The sequence below is a fragment of the Aptenodytes patagonicus genome, chromosome 1 (genome assembly GCF_965638725.1).
Source record: "Aptenodytes patagonicus chromosome 1, bAptPat1.pri.cur, whole genome shotgun sequence".
Taxonomy (NCBI): Eukaryota; Metazoa; Chordata; class Aves; order Sphenisciformes; family Spheniscidae; genus Aptenodytes; species Aptenodytes patagonicus.
In genome coordinates this window covers 196,528,598-196,550,383 of record NC_134949.1, presented here as the reverse complement: position 1 = coordinate 196,550,383, position 21,786 = coordinate 196,528,598, and the positions used below count along the sequence as shown (strand labels likewise).

General features: G+C 41.6%; 2 protein-coding genes across 3 annotated transcripts in view; one reads left to right on the top strand and one right to left on the bottom strand.

Annotated features, from left to right (window-relative positions):
• Window positions 1-1,276: 1,276 nt before the first annotated feature.
• Window positions 1,277-21,560, bottom strand: SETDB2 (SET domain bifurcated histone lysine methyltransferase 2). Of its 2 annotated transcripts, none has more exons than XM_076363896.1 (14): window positions 21,490-21,560; window positions 20,635-20,694; window positions 18,171-18,293; window positions 16,479-16,544; window positions 15,565-15,667; window positions 12,823-13,389; window positions 11,358-11,477; window positions 9,989-10,158; window positions 9,331-9,559; window positions 7,230-7,314; window positions 6,112-6,220; window positions 4,987-5,318; window positions 3,713-3,801; window positions 1,277-1,591 (listed from the first exon to the last, which is right to left on the bottom strand). In XM_076363896.1, the coding sequence occupies exons 1-14, from the start codon at window positions 21,503-21,505 to the stop codon at window positions 1,474-1,476; spliced, it is 2,187 nt and encodes a 728-aa protein (XP_076220011.1). In that variant the 5' UTR covers window positions 21,506-21,560; the 3' UTR covers window positions 1,277-1,473. The 2 variants fall into 2 exon arrangements, with proteins under 2 accessions (XP_076220011.1, XP_076220019.1); XM_076363904.1 differs by having other exon boundaries at window positions 9,989-10,131.
• CAB39L (calcium binding protein 39 like) overlaps window positions 21,536-21,786 on the top strand; it is a 69,746-nt gene continuing 69,495 nt past the window's right edge. Inside the window, exon 1 of the mRNA XM_076363927.1 lies at window positions 21,536-21,573. The gene's annotated coding sequence lies outside the window, so the exon portion shown is untranslated. The remainder of the gene's footprint in view (window positions 21,574-21,786) is intronic.

The following is a 21,786-nucleotide window of genomic DNA, read 5'->3' as shown; positions in this document are numbered from 1 at the left end:
TAACCGGGCCAAGAACTTCTCTAGTTCCAACCTGTTGTCTGAAAACCCACACAGGAGCAGGGTGACACGGGGAGCATTGGTGCATATGGGCTTGGCAACTGGAACACCGATCATGCGATTAACGCATGAATAGCAGGTGGTTCTTCCAAGACTCATTTATCAAGGAACAAAGAAAGTTGTCAAGACAAGGAGTCTCACGCTTACCTTTTCCATCGCATGTCATTTGACTACAAGCCAACCACTTTATTCCATAAATATGACAGCCTGAGCGAGCCGCCTTTGAGCTCTCCCTGCTAAGCAGCTGGCTGCACAGCGGTGATCTCCCCTTGTGCTGGGACGCCTCCCAAGGCTACTTCTCTAGGCTGAGAGACCCCTTACCAGCTGCAGATCTTTGGTAAGTGACCGATACCGCACATAACCTTGTATTATAGTGCACTAAGATTTTGTATTGGTAACTTTGAATCATTATTGTATCCTCTGCAGTAAGTAACAGAGTGAACCTTGCCACAGAACTTTGTTAAGTCTCACTTTTACACCACCTTACTTCAGTAAAAACACTTTTGCTGATACCTTTGGCAGTGGTTCTTCAAGCGGTCTAAATCGCCTGTCCACGACACCACCACCTTTGCACAAGGCTCCAACACATTCAAAAGCCACACACCTGCACACCCATCCCTTGCTCCACTTCAGAGCCACCTCCTGCATCTGCACTCAGTGTCACCTAATGTAGCTTGTTTCTCTCTTACCAACAAACCACATGGCAAGGACTTCTGTGGCCCACCTGTCCCACACTACACAATATGGCACTGTAATGAGGCACACTCGATTTCTCAAGGATTTCTCTGTGTGTCACAAACATGGAGAGGGATGCAATCCAACAAAAAACAGTCATTTCTCTCCTGCAGCAGCAGGACTTGCCCAGCTCACTCTGTAGCACGAACACAGCTCTGCACGCTGTTCTTATTAATCTCATCACTGTTCAGGACTATCTGTCTCACTGGATCCATCGGGCTTAGGTATATTTTAATACTTCTTAGCCCCCAAACAGGCAGACTTGCATTCATATGAGTTTCAGAAAACTGCGTTTTGCTAACTCAGCATTGTGGAAGGGCACAGAAAACATCAACTAACCATTGCGCTGCATCAGTCGTGTCTCTGCTGCAAATGGCACAGAAGCATGAGTTCTTCCAGTGCACTGTGAACTTTGCTTGCGAATGAAAAGGAAGGGGGGAAGACTAGGAGCACAGAAATTATCTAGGAAAAGTTTGATGCCTGCTCTTATGACAAACAGTTCTAATTCTGCAAACTACAAAAGCGACATTTAAATGTAAATTTAAAAAACGATCAGGTGAAAGGCATTTTTGTTGAATGTAATTAGCACCACAGACTTAAGTGTACAGTTCGATGTGTAGTAGTCCCTTCCAGCATATAAATCTCCAGGTACATGATGTGTTGACCCTAAGAAGGCTTTGCCTATAAGGTTTTTTTCCTGCACTTCTGAACTCCACACTGACAGGAAATCTCTGTCTCTGGCATGCTTCCAGCTTCATAGCCATAATCCCACGTGAGTTCGGTTCCAGCTTTCACATGCCTAAGAAATAAAACACTTGGTCAATTTGTTTGAACTAACTGAAATAGTACTGTGCTTACAATTTGTCACCAATGACTCCCATGCAAACCCCAAAATCATAGGGGGCAGGGAGCATCACACAAGCAGCTCTTTGGGAGAGAGCCAAGAGATATAAGGAGTGTCTGGCACATGCATGCTGCTTTGCCTGCCAGAGCTATGGAGAGTGCAAATACCCACGCCTAGGAGAAAAGAATTTATCAAGCAGTACGATAGGGTCAGAGTCTAAACAACCTGCTCTAACTTCGAGGCAAATTCTGGGAAACAAAAAATCAAACAAAAAAAAAAAGGAAAAAACACGTAAGTGAATACATCTAAATGTGAACACAGACAGTTTTGTTATTTTTACTATGTACAGTGCGTCACTGACGTTTGAACAGATCTCTAGATACACTGGTGATGAAGACTATCATCTTTGGTCTGACAAGCTATGTTTTAATGCAATTGTACTATCTATATGCACAAAGCCTAAGACTCAGAATTAAACACATGCTTCTCATGAACCAGCTGCTCTGACAGTACACAAAAGAGAAGAAATGTCTAAAGTAGGAAATTCATTGCCCAAAATGAATGCCAAATTAAATACCTGAGACTAAGATGCTGAGGGACAACTGAGGGAAAATACAGTAAAATATGAGTATTACAAAGAAGAAAGTAATTCTCTGGTATTTCTCACTGGATACGATATAAGGGACATCCAGTGAACTACCAGGCAGCAGGCTGAGAACAAACAATGAGGACTTTTCAAACAGCACGTAATTGCAACCTGGGACTTGCTGCCTTAGGATGTTCTGGAGGCCAGAAATGTAAAACAAATAAAAAGGTGACCGGGCAAGTTCATGGAAAATACACAATTAAACTCGATGATCCAGATGCAGTCCTTATGTAGAAAAGTTGTAAAAGGGTGATTGCCAGAAAGCAGGAGGGCCAGCCAGGCGAACATTCCTTCAACAATCTTCTTCCCTAAGTGCCTTCTGCTGACCACTATCACCTCTCTCCACTGGCCTCAGTCCCCACTACACACTTCTTTACTGAGTACCTGAGCAAGAAAGACTCTAGCTAAAACAAAATCTTTTTTCTGACATATTTCAAAACCTTGTCTTCACAGTTCTTGGAAGCCCTCTTCAGTGCAATCCACAGCATCTGTGTCAGTATGGACCAGGGTTGCAAGGCTCCACAGAGGATCAGTGTTCCCTGGGGTCAGTTTGTCTGGAACGAATCCTCTTCTCTCTATTCTAAGTTCTCACCTAGTATTCCTGCTGTCATGTGCATCAGCTAGCTTCATTCATACAATTCATCTTTCCCCTCCTGGGTTTAGCTGCCGCTTTCTTGTGTCTCACTGGCACCAGCTCTCTGTACCTCCCTTTCTATCATCCACTAAGGGAAGACCCACATCTTTTGCTTTCAGAGGAAGTTTTCACCTCTGAGTATCCTAGTGCCACCTCCCCAGGACATAGAATAGAATCATAGAATCATAGAATCATTGAGGTTGGAAAAGACCTCTAAGATCATCGAGTCCAACCGTCGACCCAACACCACCATGCCCACGAAACCATGTCCCTAAGTGACACATCTACTCGTCTTTTGCTGGGTTATGTTGGGCTACACAAAGTCCTGCTTCTCTTGGTAGCTGCGAGGAGAAGGCCTGGAGCCAGCTTGTTTGGCCCACAAAGTGTCTCAGCCTTAAGACCCTGTAGGGTCCAATCCTGCCCTATGGGACCCAGATCTGCTGGCCATTCCTTGAGACACAACACTGGGATCAGTGAGTCTTGGCTTTCAAAATGACCGTGCTGAGTTAAACCTATTTTTCCACTGAAGAAGATTATCACTGAAATAGACACATCAAAATTAAGCTTCCCCACTTTACATTTCAGTGCAAAACTGAAGAAAAACTCATTAGTGATAATCAACAGCTGTATTTCTTCAGTCTTTAGTGCACAGTAAGAAGTCACCAATAAGAAGGTAGTTTTATGGTTTCATGCTCTAAGCATCTGCCCCCCCTTAGCATAATTATTTCCTAGTAACTGAGCACTGCTTTTTCTCCTAGTGCCTCAAATGAACAACATTAAACTTCCAAAAATTCACCTGTTTGTGAAGAACGCCACCCATGGGAAACTTCTGTTGTGAGTCTCTACAAACACACTCTGTGCAAAGAGATTTGGGCAGCAGCTGTGCTGTAAAACAGAATATTTGAATTAGAAACAGTGAACACCTCATTGTCTGCTGAAGAACCTATTTTGTGTCAGATATCTGTCACTAGTAAAGGTAGTTTCTTCCTTCCCTTCTCCAGCCCACACAGAATCTCTATTACTCGATGCCATTGCCACTTATTTTTGCAGTAACTATGTCTCTTTAAAGTATTATTTCCATCATATTGTGAAAGTACTTTTGCCTAGGAAAACCAAGTTCTTTTATCAAGCTGTCTTCCAGAAATTTATGGTGAGAATTCATCTTTGATTCAGGATGCACCACAAATAATCAGTATGTGACAGATGTATCTTGCTGTCAGCCAGGGGAGCAGTGCTAGGGAGCAAGCAATAGATCAAATGATTGTGTATGATGGCAAAGAGATATGAGATGTGAAAGGTCATTCAGGTGCACGTAGAACACGCATATGGTCATGGATGCAGAAGAAAGGTTTCAGCAAGATGCACTAATCTTAACACCATATTACCTCTGCAATGAAGAACAGCTTAAACACATGCAAGGATTTTGCTGTAAGACCCATATTCATGCCAATGAAGAGAAATAAGTTACTTGCAGACTACATGCAGTGGCGTCTATGAAACATTCATCTTATTTGGAGGTACTTGGTAATTCATTACTATTTTTTGGCAAGTCAAAATTGAGACTTACTTAGCAGATACATACACAGTATGACAGACCACTTTCTGAACCCATGATTAAACGGTAGAAAAATTTCCTCCGATATCATAACACTTACCCTAAATCAGCATAAGCTAGAATTTACAATGGTTGGGGAACAAAAACCAAGGCTGGGAGAAGGCTTGTGATTCAACAAAATGTGCCATTTGCTCTCTGGACCCCCAAAAAAAGCTGTTCAAAAATTCAGGAGAAAGATGTCACTCATTACTGGGGAATATTTCATTCAGGAACCTAGTGGTGCCAAAAACTACAGCTGGTACGTAGCATGCATCATCTTATGGAGGCACTAACAGCTGGTGTGACCCAACCTGCTGTTCTGTCACTTCAGAGTACAGGGAGCACCACATAGCTTGCCTTGTCATTCACCTACCACATATATGGCTTATGTGCAAAAGCTTTCTAGTTTATGCAAATACATAATTTATTTATTTAAGCTAAGACAACTAAGAGAACACATGCAACTTTTGACTTACGTTAAGAAAACGACCCACATTTCCTTCTTTTGTGGCATCCAGTACATAAATATTTTCTTCATTAGCATTCTTCAGAAGTGTCCTGTCACCATCAGCCTCCTCACAAAATGCGTCTTGTTTTGACTGCCCGTGATTTTCCTCTTTGCAGTCAGCTTTTAGTGACACGTTTTTGGATGGCCCCACAACACATGTGTCATCCAGCACACCTGACTTGCCACAATCAACACCCTGCAGAGACAGACTCTTTCCTTCGCATTCTGCACTGTTCACGTCAGCAGACTCAGTCTGTCTAATTTCCATTGGATGTTCTTCCTTCTGCTGCTGAGTGGATTCTGTCAATGGACACGCAAGTCATTTTTCAATGCTAGTTTAAAGCCAAAGCCTTTCCCTTCTTTGGCCCTGAACTCTTATCCACCCACCCTTCTTTGTTCTTCAAAATGTACGCAGCTGCCTTGCTATTTACAAGTCCATAACACAACTACTGTTTTCCATGCCTCTCATCAATCCTCCCGCAAATGACTGTTTCCTGCTGCGGTGCCTAAAGCACTTGCTCAAGTCTCCTGTGAGTGACCTAGTCTCTCCCTTCTTCTCAAATCCCACTCCAAATTGATTTCTTCCACATAGCATTTTATTGTCATTCTCCCCCTTAATTCCCGAGAGAATCACAAACTGTAATTAAGACAGAAACAAGATGCACGTGCAAATAGCATCAGTTTCACACTGCCTCTTCAGCTTGAGGCCCCCCCAGTCCCGCATTATATCCTGTTCAATTTTTGTTGACTGGAACATGTATTGGGTGTGACACAGTAAGATTTGCAAGACTGACTTTCCCACAATTGCACTGTATTTGAGAAGCTGCTGCCAGGACTGTTCAAGCTGTCCCAAGTTCAACTTTGCAGGCAAAAGATTGCCCTGTACCAGCTAATGCATTGTAATATGCAAGGCAGCAATAATTTCTGTACCGCTGAGCTCTCTTAAGACAGCCTAAGCATTATATGGACAACATCATTCTACTCTGAGAATAGGCCTGCCTGCATCTAAAGACCACTTTCTACATTTTAAGTCTATCACCTGATGGAGCACAAGTGTACTAAAAGCACAATATTTACAGCTCTGCAGACCTACTTTCTTTTCCTTTCTTTGTTCCACTGGTTAGTTTTGTTTTGCTTGACTGATGAATCTGAGAACTATTATCTTCATCTGAGCTGGCACTGTGCACCAGTTTATCAATTTCCTTTAAACAGAATAAAAGATAATGAAAAGGCTGTGATGTATTGTTGCTGTATGCAACTCTGGGTCAACACAGGATAGCAGGTGGGTTTTAGGACTCTAGGGTTGAAGTTTCAAACCTACTGTAATGCACGGCTATGGCTGAGTTTCAAAAGTCCATACATTTATTGCAATGCAACATTTATCTTAATTTCAAATTATCCTTCAGAATAACCTGGAAGGAGCTCCCCACTCAACAAAACATTCAAGTGCTTAAGTCCCAACAATTTCACCAGAATATAAACATGTTTGTGTAAGTTGCTCAACCAAAGCCCAAACATGTTTTCTACACGGTTTCAATAAAATGAACAAAAGTGGCAAGATTTCTCCTCTCCCACCACAAAAAGGCGATTAGTTATGGGAGCTCCAGAATGGACAGCACTGCCAAATGTTAGCATGAAAATCCCACGTGCATTTCTTAAGTGCAATGAAACCAATGAAACATACAGAGTAAGTTTACCCCAGTTTCCCTCCTTTGCACGTATTTGCAGGCAACACTTCACACCCAGGTCAGATCAAATTCTCCCAACTGTGCCACTGCATGAGAAAACTGCATCCAACTCCTGAGATTTTCTTCTCTCCCTGCTATGTCATTCTTTGGGGAGACATCACAAAAATATTATCGCTCTGACCCCCTAACTCTGCAGTCAGTTACAACAGAGGGTGGAAGGGGAGAACGATTTCTTAAGACTCTCAAGCTGGAGTATAAATGAAGGGTGGAGAAGGGAAGGCTGTGAGAGTAGTGCTGGTCTCAGGGAACATGTTGAAGGACTGATAATGGAGAAGGGATGGGGTATAGCTTCCAGCACGTCAGCTTAGCTCAGTGCTAAGTCAGTGTGTCACAGTGTGACACAATCTCATGAAGAAAGATCATTAGAACTATTTAAATGTATAAGATGAAAAGGTCAAAATTAACATACATATTCAGCACAGTGAAAAATGGATCTATTAAAGCCACTTATTATTATTATTACCATTTTCAGTTGGTGATTATGAAAAAAACCTGTTCTAGTTCCAGGCCTTCTCGAGGTTGCAATACTTAAATTCCTTGGATGAACCCTGTACAGAAAGGTCAAAAGGAAATTATAAGACAAAAAGACCCATAAGTAACTCTCACAACACACATTTCTCTAAGAGTCTCTAGTTCATAAAGAACAGACTACAACAGAGCCTGCAGTCTGGCCTCGCCCCAAGTTCTGTGACTATTTTGCCTTCAAGAATTGAGGACCTAGGTTAGGTTCTCAACAGTATTTGTAAAAAAACAGTTGTTCATACTTTTTGAGAGATCAACAGCTGCTTTTACATCCTTTCCCTGTTCTCCTGCCAAGAACCAAATTCTCTGTTGTTTTACTACTATTATATCAGATCATCTCAAAATAGAGCACCTACAGAGTTTCGCCTTTCTCCTGCTACCATTTTCAACAGTTTTGACAGTGCAGCTTTCAAACAGGAAAGTAAAGATGATGTGGGAACAAAGGATAGAAAGGGGCACAGAGGGGGAGACAGTCAATATATGGCAGATATAGAAGATACTCTCCTACAAAAGAACCTCACTCCTTCACATGAGGAGAAGGTTGAGGAAGGACGGGAAGCAGTATCTGGCGTATACATTTAAAACATCTAAAATCCCATTCATTTGGATTACATTCAGAGTGCAGTAGAAAACACTCATTTCAAAACCAATCTTAATATCTGTACAATGTCTAGCAATAAGTTAACAGCTCTTATTCAAGAAAACTTTCTACCTAAAACATTTATATGTGTTTTCGTTCCACGAAAAACATCATGGTACTTCTCTGGGCTACTGATAATGGAAACAAATGCTACTCTTTAAGGCTTTCCTAAGATTTAAACCCCTTTGTAAATTCAAAAGGTGCAGTAGCCACAAGAACTTGTGACATTATTACATGGTTACATCGTTTGTCCTTTTAAAGGCAATCTGTTTGGGTGAATGACATGTCAAGCTTAGCACACTGATGTCCTCTCAAAGGTTTCTCAGATCAACTGGATTGTAATTTCTTAAGAGACAGAATAACACAGTCTTTTTGTCTGTCATATTTTTTTTACACAGCCCACATGCAAAACATTTTTATTCTCAAGAGAGGAAATTTATGAGATTTCAGGGAGTAGTGCAGTAAATGCAACTTTAAAACGTGCTTCCCTGCAATTTTTAGTAACACCACTTAGTAGAAGTAAAATCTAGGTGACTGCTGATAATTATGCAATTTACAAAATCAGTAATTCATTAGGTTTCCAAGCTACCGAAATGCAAGTAAAAATATCTTGGCAGATATTTTAAGGAGTTTCCATCTGCAATTTCATGGTGCTTCTCAAAGATCCACAATAGTCTTCTACTACGAAATGAGTAAGAATTTGCAATCGTGTATGAGTAGTACAAAGATAGTGTTTACAAAGTAGTGTGGCAGAGCAAGGAATTAAGTTTAAGAAAACAAGCTCCCAACTTCCTTCTGAAAAGACCACAGCATGCTACTGACAAAGCCACGTGGTTATTTTATAGTAATTTTATTTTAGGAATCCTGATAGGCTATGAGACCCTGACTGTAAAATGAAAACAAGACCAGAACTTTTGCATAATTCACTGCAAAAGCGAGGTGTTGTCAGACTCCTAACGGGAAAGGTTAATACTCCTAGCAGGAAAGGTTATGTTACAAAGAACAAGAGGTTTAGAGACTGAGAGCAAAGGACAGGACAGTTAGTGGCTAATTTGTTACCAAACCCTTCAGTGTCATGAAGTATGTTTAAATCATTTATCTCAAGTATCTTTTATTAATTCTTTCAAATTAGCATAATGATTAATGCCCTGAACAGATTAAATACACCCAGGAGATGAACTGGATTTCTAGAAAATGCCAAGTGGTACACACAGTTAAGTAAAATTAATATAGAGGGAAAAACTCTGTCCCACTGGAAGAAATAATCAGGAATTAACAAAAAAGTTAAAAAACCCCCACCCTCAGCTGAGGACATTCAGTTCTACTCTAAGTTTTACAAACGACTTTCTAGAATAGCAGAGTATTAGTTTTGTTATGCTTAAGTTTGCTTTGGTAAACTTACAGGGTTGATTTATTTTCATTATCCACAGCCTGAGACAAAGATTTCTGCTTCTCAAGAATGTAATTTTTGCCAGTCTGCACTAGTTCAACCACAGAGTCTGAACAATCAGTGTCAAGTTTTCTTTTTTTGGAAAAAAAGCCATGGCATCTGTCATTCACAGCGCTCTCCTCTTTCAGCTCTTGGCTGCCATCTCCCAATACTTGAACTTCAGCTCTGCTCATTAATCTGCCTGGAAGAAAAAGAAAAGGTTTGGTTTTTTTTTTTAAATTGTTTGTTTGCTAAGATGGGTCACACTCACTATCGCAGCTCAAACTTACATTAAAAAAATACAAGAACATTATTTGGGAAAGCAAAATATGAATGCATTTATACTGAAGGAAAACTAGCCCTGGCACGGGATGCACAGACCTGTGAGGGAAAAATCAAGAGTCTGAGACAGGCTTTGCTCCAGAATGTTTTGGCTGTTTGTCTGGCACCATCGCATTGCAGAGTTCTTCAAGGTTCTTCTGTCCGTTTGATCATCTTGCAAGTTAAGATTATATTGACTCACTTCTCTTCCAACCCCGTATTTCCCTGTTTGGTTCTCAAAAAAATTCCAGGGCACAGGCCACAGGAGAGGGAGAATTATGCTATACATCTTCCACAGGTCACCTGTTACCTGAGTAAGTACAAACAAATGTCCCCTTGTCGATATCATCTAGGCAGCGGACACCCCATCCTTTCTTCTCTGTGTTGAACACTTGCAACCTGACTTGAATGCCATGCTGTACAACTCTGTTCTGACACATCATCTTGTCACACCTGCACAACACACTACACTCATAAATTCTGTCAAAAGGAAGCAAAACAAAACACAATATAAAAGAATGCATTACCAAAACAAAGTTGCTATTATTAATTTCCCTCCTGAGCATTAATAAGGCAGTTGACTGAAAAGATAAAGACTCTGGCTAAAACTGATTGTGCAGCAGTGCACTGAAGCTCACGATTGCTGTTTCATCAATTTTAAGAGTCCGTCAGCCAGATTTTGATATAAGTAGACAAGAAAAATAAGTGCTACCTTTTTATGTTATAGGAGTAAATCACACAGAAGCAGAAATCCCTGTGAAGCACCTCATTCTATGCTGGAACAGATTTTAGCAAAGACAACCTGTCTGCCCGGACCTCACTGTAGCTGTCATGAGTTTTAGGATTTAATGAAATAGTTCTAAAAGAATTCACAATTGTGGGTTTTTTTCCATTTGTTTCTGGGCTCACTGGCAGCTTTAATTCTGCACGCCAACCGTAAACTAACATCACACTGCAACAAAGGACTGAAAGGGGCTCCTTAAGCCTGTGGGTTCAGCCCTTGGCTATTGCAGAAAGCTATTTTGCACAATTCCTTTCCTAAACACCTGAGGTTACTGGCATCTTCCCCAGGCCACATATTAATCCACGGGAGCTGAATAACAGATAGGGCAAACACTTGCAGCACTGGGACAGCTTTGGAGACTCTTGGAAGAGTCACACATAACCAAGTCTGGCAACAGCAGCTGGCTGATATTTCTTTAGGACTCTGGTCCTACAGAGCAAATGGATGGTCAAGATACAGGGCAAAAACCAAGATGGCTACTGCTTCCCACTTCGTTGGCTGATATACGCTGTAATGGTCTTGTGATATACCTCCTTCCCTTGTGGCAGGTTTCCTTTCCCTCTCCCTTCTCCCCCTGGCATGCCTGAATGTAACAGCACGTGGGCCAGATACGGCCTGAGCTCCTGGACCAGCTAATAACATATTACTCTTCACACTCTTCTTGGACCTTGAACTAAGCTGTGAAAATTGTAATATCTGCAGTACAGAAGTGTTTTTCCCTCTCCTACTACTCAAGTCACATTAATTATTTTTTATCATCCTGATATGTCAGTAAAATTGTGAAGGCTTCGGTAATCCACAAACTGCAGTTATTTTAGTTCTGTAGCACTTACACTACAGGAATAAAATAAGAGCATACAAATAAAATAACAGTTAATAGTTCTGTCTTTCTTACCCACTAGGAACAGGTCCCTCTAGTCTTTTGTAACTGTATCCACGGGGTGTTTTACTACTTGGAGACAGAGAAATTTTACTACAGCCTCTTGCAGTTAGCTGTAGGCATGCACATTTTGACCTAGAAGATAACAGTAAAACATCTCAGAAGGTATTTGGGGCAGCATAAATCAAACATAAATCTAGATAATTTAAAATGTACTTCACTGTACACACACACGCACATACTTTTATATATATACCTATATTTTTCCCCCCACTTTTACTCCACAAGGCCATTTCAGGCACCCTACCCTTCTCTTTGTCTCTTGCCTGGTTATGCGTGGTTTACAATAATCATGTTCTCCCAACCCCATTCTTCTGCCAAGCTCTGTAAAAGGCACATGCAAACAGCTGAAGTACGACAGAAATTTATTATAAACAGGACACTGTCAAATGGATTGAATGAATGAATGAAAATCACCTGTTCTGGCACAGCATCCCAGCCTGCTAGCCACTACTTCGTTACCTTTCTCCCACCCTAACCCGCAGGAAGTAAAGAATTTCACACTGCGGACTGGAGAACTCAAGCAATGCTGGTCTTCACCATCTTATGTCATGACAACTCCAAAGACCCACAGCGTTTGTGCAAACAGCAACGGACCAAATCCTGAACCCCAAAACCACACATCAAAAGCATCTCAACTCTTGGGGGAGTTCAGTGCAAAGAAGCAGCATGCCATGTGCTTGCTGTTCCCCACCGCTCAGCTGAAACTAAATAATTACTGAAGCTTCATTATACCAGGCTGTGATTTCAAGCTTTTATTAGGTCACAGGCAATTATGCTGCACACCAGCACATGCAACTGCCCTAGCTATCAATAATACATTTTTATACTGCTCAGAACATAAATGTGTTCTGTGACCAGAGTTTCATAGTTTCTGTTTAGACAAGGGGAAGGATGGGATGGAGAGGTTGTGAACAGGGATGTTTCTTCCTCTGCCCTCAGTAACCTTCTAAGTCCCAAATGATCTGATCTCTCCAGGCTGTCCCACCCCATCTCCAGGATACCATCCCACAGCAGGAGCTGCAGCAGAAGTTGTCATGCAGGATCCTTCCCTGCCTGTCAAAAAAATGAGCCTTCCTCTACTAGCACAAGAGTCTCCCTTCACCACTCTTTTCCCAAAGGCAAGAGAGATCTGCTTGCCAGCTCCACCTGGAGGAGAAGCACTGCCAATTTGGGAAGAAAGGGAAAGGAACACAATAATCCACCTGTTGATTGCTTCCTTCCCTACAACAGAGGCTGGACAGGTAGGAGCACCCAAGTTCTGGAGAAGACAAAGACACAGTGGTGTCAGTCAACACAGAGTATGACACAAGACAACTACCACAGATATTCCAGCAGCGTTGGTCCTTCACACTTACACCACCACCCTACTATTGAGGCATCATGCATCACTTGTCTGGGATTAGATTTTTCTACCTACCTATCAATGCAGCCATCTGTGCAGTCACATGAATCAACAAATATGCTGGAGAAATTGTTGAGATAATATCCACGCGGCCACGATGCCCTCCGATATTTGAAATAAGGTAATCTTGCGCGGTCAAGATCATTACAGAAGGAAACGGGCACAGACTCGGCTCCATTGCTAATATCAACATCAAACACGAGGGGTTCGGGATTTACAGTGTTCCTGCCCAACAGTACGTATGTGTTGAAGGAGAAGTGATCAACAAATAAGAAATTGCACTCTGTTTCAAACAGGTAATTTTGCACATCTTGGAAGCTTCTCAGACTTCGGCCACAAGGAGCTTTATAATTCACATCCAGTGATTTTGAAAGGCAGTCTGCTTTTGCATGGCGTCTTTGAAAGTGAAACAGGATTGGTATCTTAAGAGGATTTTCACCCTTGTAGGAGCCCGCTGCTCTGTTGGCAAGACATGCACTAGAGCACTTATGGTTCTGATACTGCAGGTTTAAAGGTAAACCTTGAATTTTATTAGATGCTTCTTTACTCCCTGAACCTGTTTTTTCCATCTCCTCCTTTTTGCTATTTGGAACAAAAAAGAAAAAAAAGAAAAAAGAGCAGCATCTTAGACAACCAGTAAAATGCTCAGTTTTTTAGTGGTTCAATATTATCAGCGCAGGAAAGAAACAGCCCATTGCTAGAAGTTCAAGGGTTTCACTGAATCACTGTTTGCATTGTGTTACTGTCCTAACATCATATGAAGACATGTTCAGAGGCATTCAAATAAAAAAAAAAAAAAGGCAACAGCTTCTTCCCAGAAAGAACTTACATACTAAAACACAGAAAGGACATAAAAAAAAAAGATAGGAACGATATCTTTACCCCCATCTTCCAAATCAGTACCTGAGGCTAAATACAGAGAGACTAAGTCATGTGCCTGACAATCTGCACAGTCTGTGAAAGCCTGAGAACTCAAAAATGGTTAAGTTCTAACCCCGATAATCCTGGTAATACTCATGGATCTTTATTCACAGCCAAATGCCCTGTTTTATTCTGCAATGTTGCTAAGCCACTATCCATCGTATTTGAGAAGTCGTGGCAGTCCGGAGAAGTTCCCACTGATGGGAAAAGGGGAAACATAACCCCCATTTTTAAAAAGGGAAAAAAGGAAGACCCGGGGAACTACAGGCCAGTCAGTCTCACCTCTGTGCCTGGGAAGATCATGGAACAGATCCTCCTGGAAGCTATGCTAAGGCACATGGAGGACAGGGAGGTGATTCGAGACAGGCAGCATGGCTTCACCAAGGGCAAGTCCTGCCTGACCAACCTAGTGGCCTTCTGTGATGGAGTGACTACATCAGTGGACACGGGAAGGGCTACAGGTGTCGTCTGTCTGGACCTCTGTAAGGCCTTTGACACGGTCCCCCACAACATCCTTCTCTCTCAACTGGAAAGGTATGGATTTGATGGGGGGACTGTGCGGTGGGTGAGGAATTGCTTAGATGGTCGCATCCAGAGGGTAGTGGTCAACGGCTCAATGTCCAGATGGAGATTGGTAACAAGTGGCATCCCACAGGGGTCCGTATTGGGACCAATACTGTTTAATATCTTCATCAATGACATAGACAGTGGGATCAAGTGCACCCTCAGCAAGTTTGCAGATGACACCAAGCTGAGTGGTGCGGTCGACACGCCAGAGGGACGGGATGCCATCCAGAGGGACCTGGACAAGCTGGAGAAGTGGGCCTGTGTGAACCTCATGAGGTTTAACAAGGTCAAGTGCAAGGTCCTGCACCTGGGTTGGGGCAACCCCTAGTGTCAATACAGGCTGGGGGATGAAGGGATTGAGAGCAGCCCTGCCGAGAAGGACTTGGGGGTACTGGTGGATGAAAAGCTGGACACGAGCCGGCAATGTGTGCTCGCAGCCCAGAAGGCCAATCGTATCCTGGGCTGCATCAAAAGCAGCGTGGCCAGCAGGTCAAGGGAGGTGATTCTGCCCCTCTCCTCTGCTCTGGTGAGACCCCACCTGGAGTACTGCGTCCAGCTCTGGAGCCCTCAGCATAAGAAAGACATGGACCTGTTGGAGCGGGTCCAGAAGAGGGCCACAAAAATGATCAGGGGGATGGAACACCTCTCCTGTGAAGAAAGGCTGAGAGAGTTGGGGTTGTTCAGCCTGGAGAAGAGAAGGCTTTGGGGAGACCTCATTGCAGCCTATCAGTACTTAAAGGGGGCTTATAAAAAAGATGGCGGCAGACTGTTTAGCAGGGCTTGTTGCGACAGGACAAGAGGGAATGGCTTTAAACTAAAGGGGGGTAGATTTAGGCTAGATATAAGGAAGCAATTTTTTACGCTGAGGGTGGTGAAACACTGGCACAGGTTGCCCAGAGAGGTGGTGGATGCCCCATCCCTGGAAACATTCCAGGTCAGGTTGGACAGGGCTCTGAGCAACCTGATCTAGTTGAAGATGTCCCTGCCCACGGCAGGGGGGTTGGACTAGATGACCTTTAGAGGTCCCTCCCAACCCAAACTGTTCTATGATTCTATGTTCTCATGTGGTAAATTAGACAAGTCTACTCAAAACCTCAGGTTTTGCATGTAGGTCAAGTTAGAAATATTTTCACTTTGAAAACTGTCAGGATTCAAAACTGGGTTTAAAACTTTGAATTTAGAAATATAAGAGAGAGATTAAAATCTCTCTCAAATGCACTAAAGAATATGTCAAATAAGGAACTGGAATAAAGTATTACACACACTGACCTGTGAGAACCTTCTACAAAGTTTGCAGTGTTCGCATCTGTAAGAAGACACTCCAATTTGGGTTTGGTTTCCTGTTTGCCATCTCCGTCAAACACATCACTTACTGAAAAAATTTGAATGCAAGCAAAAACTTCAGCAATCCACATTTCAATTTATAATCGAACTTACTTTAGTTACTAAAGAGATAATTGCCAAAATACATTAAAAATAATGCATTGCTATGAACTACAGCTAACAAAGAGCATGCTAGCAAGTGCCTTACTAAAAACAGAAGCTGCTTTTTATAACTTATACAAAAGTCATGTGTTTGCATATAGGTGTGCAAGTGAGTGACTAGCTGACACACAACACACACTCTCACACTTTCTCTCCTGATCCTCCTCTCCCTCCCTCCCTCTCGTCTCCTTCCCTTTCCCCAAAGGGGAAAAACTTAGGTGTGCATTGATGAACTTGAGGCAGAAATGCCCTTTTTCACAGACCATCAGGCGATTTGCACACTAAAATCTTCCATGTAGCTTTCAAAGTGCTTCGAGACAACACACATACGAAACACACGTACAGATTTATCTTCATTATTTGAGGTAAAATGGTGCCAGGGTATTACAGCTAGTGGAGCCAGGCACAAGATGACTCTGCTTGCAGCCAGCTCAGGTTCATCAGGGCTTACTAGTTCAAACTCTCTTCACTTGGTACAAGCCATATACACGTACACACAAACCACAGAAGTACAAACCCAGGTGAGAGTCCACAGTCTAGTACCTGAGGACACTAACAATTACGTTTTTTCCCTTGTAATGCTAACAGGCTTCTCAGATCTATTTTATTGATTTCAGCGAAGGGAAATAAGCTCCTAGTGAGTAAAACAAGACAAATTCAATCCACATACCAAATAAATACAATCGAGATGCACATACCATTTTTCAAGTTTAAGAGATCACCTAGATTAGCTTCATTCACCAATACCCAAGCCTGCCAGCATTCTACGCAAAAACCAAAACAAAACAGGTATGAAGTGTAATTTAAGTAATGATAATAGGGACAATGATAATAGGGACTACTAAAAGGGAAAACAAAGTGTAAGTCCTCCAGAGACATTAGTTTCCTCAGTATGCTAATCTAGAGCATTGCAAGACTCATACTATTAGAAACCTTTTGCACCACAGTCCTTAATAGACACATCTATGAATTACAATAAAATTACAGCTCATGTTAGTAGTTGTGAATCAGCACTGAACATCCTCTGGCTTTTGGAAAGCTGCTGGAATGTTTCCAAACCCACACAAACCAGTAGCCTCCAGTGGCAGTAATATACGTAAACACAATATAGTGTAAGTTTCTCTCTTTACTTCATCATCAGACTAGTCGTCATCTAGCTAAGAAGGGCTGGATCTTGGCAGACCAAATTAATGCTACTCCTAAATTGGTGGAAATGGCCTTCAGATAGTAAGAACACAAAGGAGAGACCAGTTCTGTCTCAACCTCTTACCCCATGCAATTAATATTCCAAGGTGACAGACAAATGTCAGCAAAATCCACGTTAATATTTTAGTTTGAATTTTTTACAGAACAAAGCATAGAAAAATTCAAATTTAACTATGTCACAGATTCATTGTGTCATCTGGGGATTCAAGTTCAACTTTTACCTATGCACTGCTGCTGTGGTTTAACCTCAGCCAGCAACTGAGGACCACATGGCCGCTCTCTCACTCATAACTGTTCTCATGCTAAATCCAAAACACAGCACTGTGCCGGTTACTAGGAAGAAAGTTAACTCTGTCCCAGCCAAAACCAGGACAACTGCTGTAATATTTTGTCATAAAAATCAAGATGTGGGAGCTCAAGTACACAAAAAATTGTGCCACCAATTTAGAGCAAGCAGTGCAATGCAGAGTGTGTGGCATACCAGTTTAAGAGCATCTTACACTACTGTATGTTTTCTTGCACAAAAAAAGCAATAAGATCCATAAATTACATTTACATGGGTGACAATAAAAAAAGTAATTTTTCTGAATTAAATAAACCAGTAAAAAGAAACCTGTGTACTGCTCCAGGCTTATCAGACTTCTGATTTTGATGTAGATTAAGGAAACTTATTTCCATGAAAATCAGAATGATCTTAAATGCATTGCTGTCACATTTTTCTACTAATGTTTCAAGTTATAATGGTGTCTCCAACATGAAATAATACTTATATGATTATAATCCCACCCCAAAACCATTCAGTTCACTGAGATCAGCTTGAAAGGCTAAAACTTCTGATGATAAACAAAACACATGGCACTGCAGATATTTCATTACTTCTCAAGAACAAACATTTCAGTTCCACGTGCTTAAGAGCCACACGTTGTTTGAAAAAGTATACAGACAAAAAGAGAAAATGGCAAAATGTATCTGAAAATGATTACTCTTTTTTTAAAAAGCAGATATATATATATATATATATAGATATATATATATATATATATATATAAAAGCGCTTAAAAACACCAACTACTAAGTAATTTAAATTCAGATGCATCTGAATTGTGGCAGATATCACACAGCCCTACACAAAGCAGGCCACAGCTCCCCTGTAGCCCAGCTTAACCATTACAAGGATTTCAAACCTTGGTTTGTGGCAGTTCCATTCTTGATCTTTTGCTTTAGCAACAGCAGCACATTTTGCACCTGCTCAAATATGACGTCCACTCTTCTACCTCCCAATTGTGTCCAAAATGTCTTCAAATCACCTGAAATGCAAAATTTCCATTTACAAGTCTGTACGGCTCCCAAGAAGTCTAAAAACACAAGTAGCTCCTGGTGGACTTTTCAATGGCTCCCACTCATTTGATTGGGAGGCACTTCTGAAAAACCAGCCAGGACAGCTGTCTTCTTTTGCAGGCTTTAATCTTCAGAAATCTATTCCTAAACTAATCACGAAAGTGAAACGGAAGTCAAGTGATGAACTGGCGTGGCTTCTGATGGTCCATCATGCTGCCTTCAAGTAACTTTTCTAGCATGTCTACAAAGGGTGCTGTGGAAGCCTTTCTCCAAACACCAGCAAATTAGTCCCACTATAAATTAATCACCACTGTAACTCATAGAAATGACACAGGAGAATATTTTCAACCGAATGAACTGAACATATTATTAAACAAAAGACATTTGGAATTTTTTTTTATAGCTGTAACCTCCCTTAGCTACACAAGCTGACTATCCTGTCCCATCAATATTTTTGATATGTTTTCTAGGGAAAAAATGTTCGAAATATTTTTGGATAAAAGCAGTTTGATAAATTTTGTTCACCAAGTGATATCAGTTGCAATAATTAAAACACACCTTATATCGTGCCTCCTTCCTCCACTAGAAATATTTATAAAGAACATTTTGTTTAAAGAAATGTTTTTTAAGCTACTGGTTCAGAACCTCTTCTCTTCCAAGTGTATGTACCTTTGAGGTACTAAGCCCATTCATGAAAGCTCTTGTTAAAACATTAGCAGTGCATCTTTGGCAAGGACTCTGAAAAGGGAACATGGTTCAGTGTGTCAGCAGATGATGCCAGAGAAGGGAACATGCTCTCTCTCATGGTTAACGTTTCTCCTCTTCAACGATCAAGCACAAAAGAATAAGTAAATCTGTTTTCCTACTCCGTTTCTAGAGGTAGAGTCCACTGTCACCCTACTAGGTTTACATTCCGCCTTCAGACAGTAAATCTTGGTTGGCAAATGTGCTATAGCGACACCGCCCTAGCAGTCATGAAATACTGTGTTCTTGTAAGGTTAGTAAAAAAGTATTTCCTTAATTTTCCCTTAGCAGAGAATGACTTCTGTTGCCCCAGATGCCAGAAACTAATTAATGCTATGGCAGTACAGAGTCTATGGTTACTCTCAAAAGTGTCATGACAGCCGTGAAGAAAGTAACAATCTTTTGTCACCACAACACCAACTAATTATGTCACCAGCAGCTAAGAGCATAATATTTAATATCAACAGGCAATGCTGAAAGTACTTTATCTTGTAAAACAACTGATTTGGCACTAACTCTCAACGTCATTTCATGAGCTTTTATATTCACAGAACTTCTAAAAAAATGTGGAAAGGTCAAAGTCCTGTTACAAAAAATGCCCACAACACTTCTTGGAAACCTACACTACTGCTCCAAGAGACAACATCTGCCCTGGGCCATTCCCACCCTTTTGCTGCACATGACAGTATCACAAATTTAAAATACCGAGAAATAAGTATATTTAACATCTGTGTTTAAAAACACACATGCAGAAATTCTAGTAAGAAGTTCCACCACTGCAGATTAAAACTGCTGTCCTTATTTCTTATCTGTTTTCATATATTTCAATACATTTACTAAGTCTGGATAGCACTGGTGGATAGATTACTTCAGAGGATGAGTGACAGAACATAGTTTTTCATTTCTGGGTCATCAGTTATAATCCTGCGTAGGCCAGAAGGAAATAAAACATATACTACTACGTGTAGTACTCAAACCACTCACTCACCTTGGAAATGCTTCCCCAATTCTCATCCTGGAGTGCCCTGAAACTCCAGCAGCAAAAACTTGTTTTGCATGGAGAAGCAAAGATTGCTTCTTTAATTAATTAATTAATTAATTAATTTTCATTTAAAAAAAGACAGATGTCCACATCACTAACCTCCTCTCCAGTGTTAATGCTGCTATTGTCAACCCCAGCCAGGAGGACAGGGAATGAACAGACACAAGATGCATCTACCTTGTCATCATTCAAAATGATCTCACCAGCTTATGACTCAGGATGTGGACTGGCATCCAGTGGCAATAGTTCTAAACCTGGCTGAGGCCATTACCTCCAGAGAGACTTTCTTTTCCCTCTATAGGATCCTTGTGGCCACATATCTCTTTTTTCAGCATTGTGCAGGGGAATGATGCTACAGCAAGAAGCCAAGGCCAGGGCTACTTATGCCAGCTACTGGAAAAAATACTTGGGTGCGTGTCTCCTTTAAGGCAAAACTATTGTTTTCTGTTAGCATTTTCACACCAGAAGTGGTACCAAATATATACTGCCTTCCCCTTTGCCTCCATAAATCCAAATTATACTACCTTCAATCCTCTCCTCTTTTGAGCTGGTAAGGTTCTCCACTTCCAAGCAGTCGCACGGCACTGCAAGAGATATAGAATGGACAAGTAAGTAAGAGATTAGGTGAGAAATTAAAATGGTTGTAGCTACTTAGTTTTTCAAAATTTATACAAGAAAATACTACAGCGGTTATCACTGGGAGCACTGTGTGAGAAAGTGTTGTGGTGAAATAGTCATCCCACTTTCAAAGTCATCCCACGTCTTGTCAAGACCCAGCTGAAGAACACTCACATGAAACAAGCTGTGTGAGGAAATTTTTTTTACATGGGTCACTTCTTATTATCCCTCAAGCATGAAGGTGTCATGAGATGACCCATACATTCCAGTGTATTCAGCTGAGCCTACTACTTCCCACTTCCTATTAGCTCACATTTCTCTCTTTTTTTTTTTTTTTTTAAATTAATGCTGTCAGTACAGCAGTACTGCAACTAAACTAATTTATTTAGGAAAAAATGAAGGCTTTTTTAGGTAAAAAATTTACTGAATCTGTTTCACAACAGATGCAAGATAAAGCAAGATCTCTCCACTGGAATAACACTAAGGAAAAGTAAGGCAGCATTCTTCAACCACATTGAAGATACCAAAACCGACTATTGCCACTAATGACACAGAGAGCATAAAACGTACCTTACTTGTAAGTTAACTAGTTAGTCTTTTCTACGCTATAACTGAAAAAACATTTCCATTCATTCTGGCACAGAAATTTCATTTGGTTGCCTGGGAGAAGAGGTTAAGTGAAGATTGTTAATTCCTATGAAAGTTTCTCACAAGATCTGCCTGATGACTGTTCAAAACACATTTTTTTTTTTAAGGCTTACTTCTTTTCTCTTCCATCTTCCGGGGCGGCTGCACGGAGGCCTGTTAGGCTCGTTGGGGTATCGCCAGCGCCGAGCCCGGCTCAGGTAGGAGAGCGGTGCGTTGATTTCGCTGTCCCCCGACACCGCTGCAGGGTCAAGGCGAGGGGCCTGCGGACAGGAGCCGGGCTGCCTGTCAGGCTGGGAGCGCTGCGCCAGCGCTCGCCAACGGCTGACATGGGGCGAGACTCTGGCGGGGGCGAACCTGTGGCGGGGGCGAGCCTCTGGTGGGGGGCCACCCTGGGACACTCGCGCGCCACT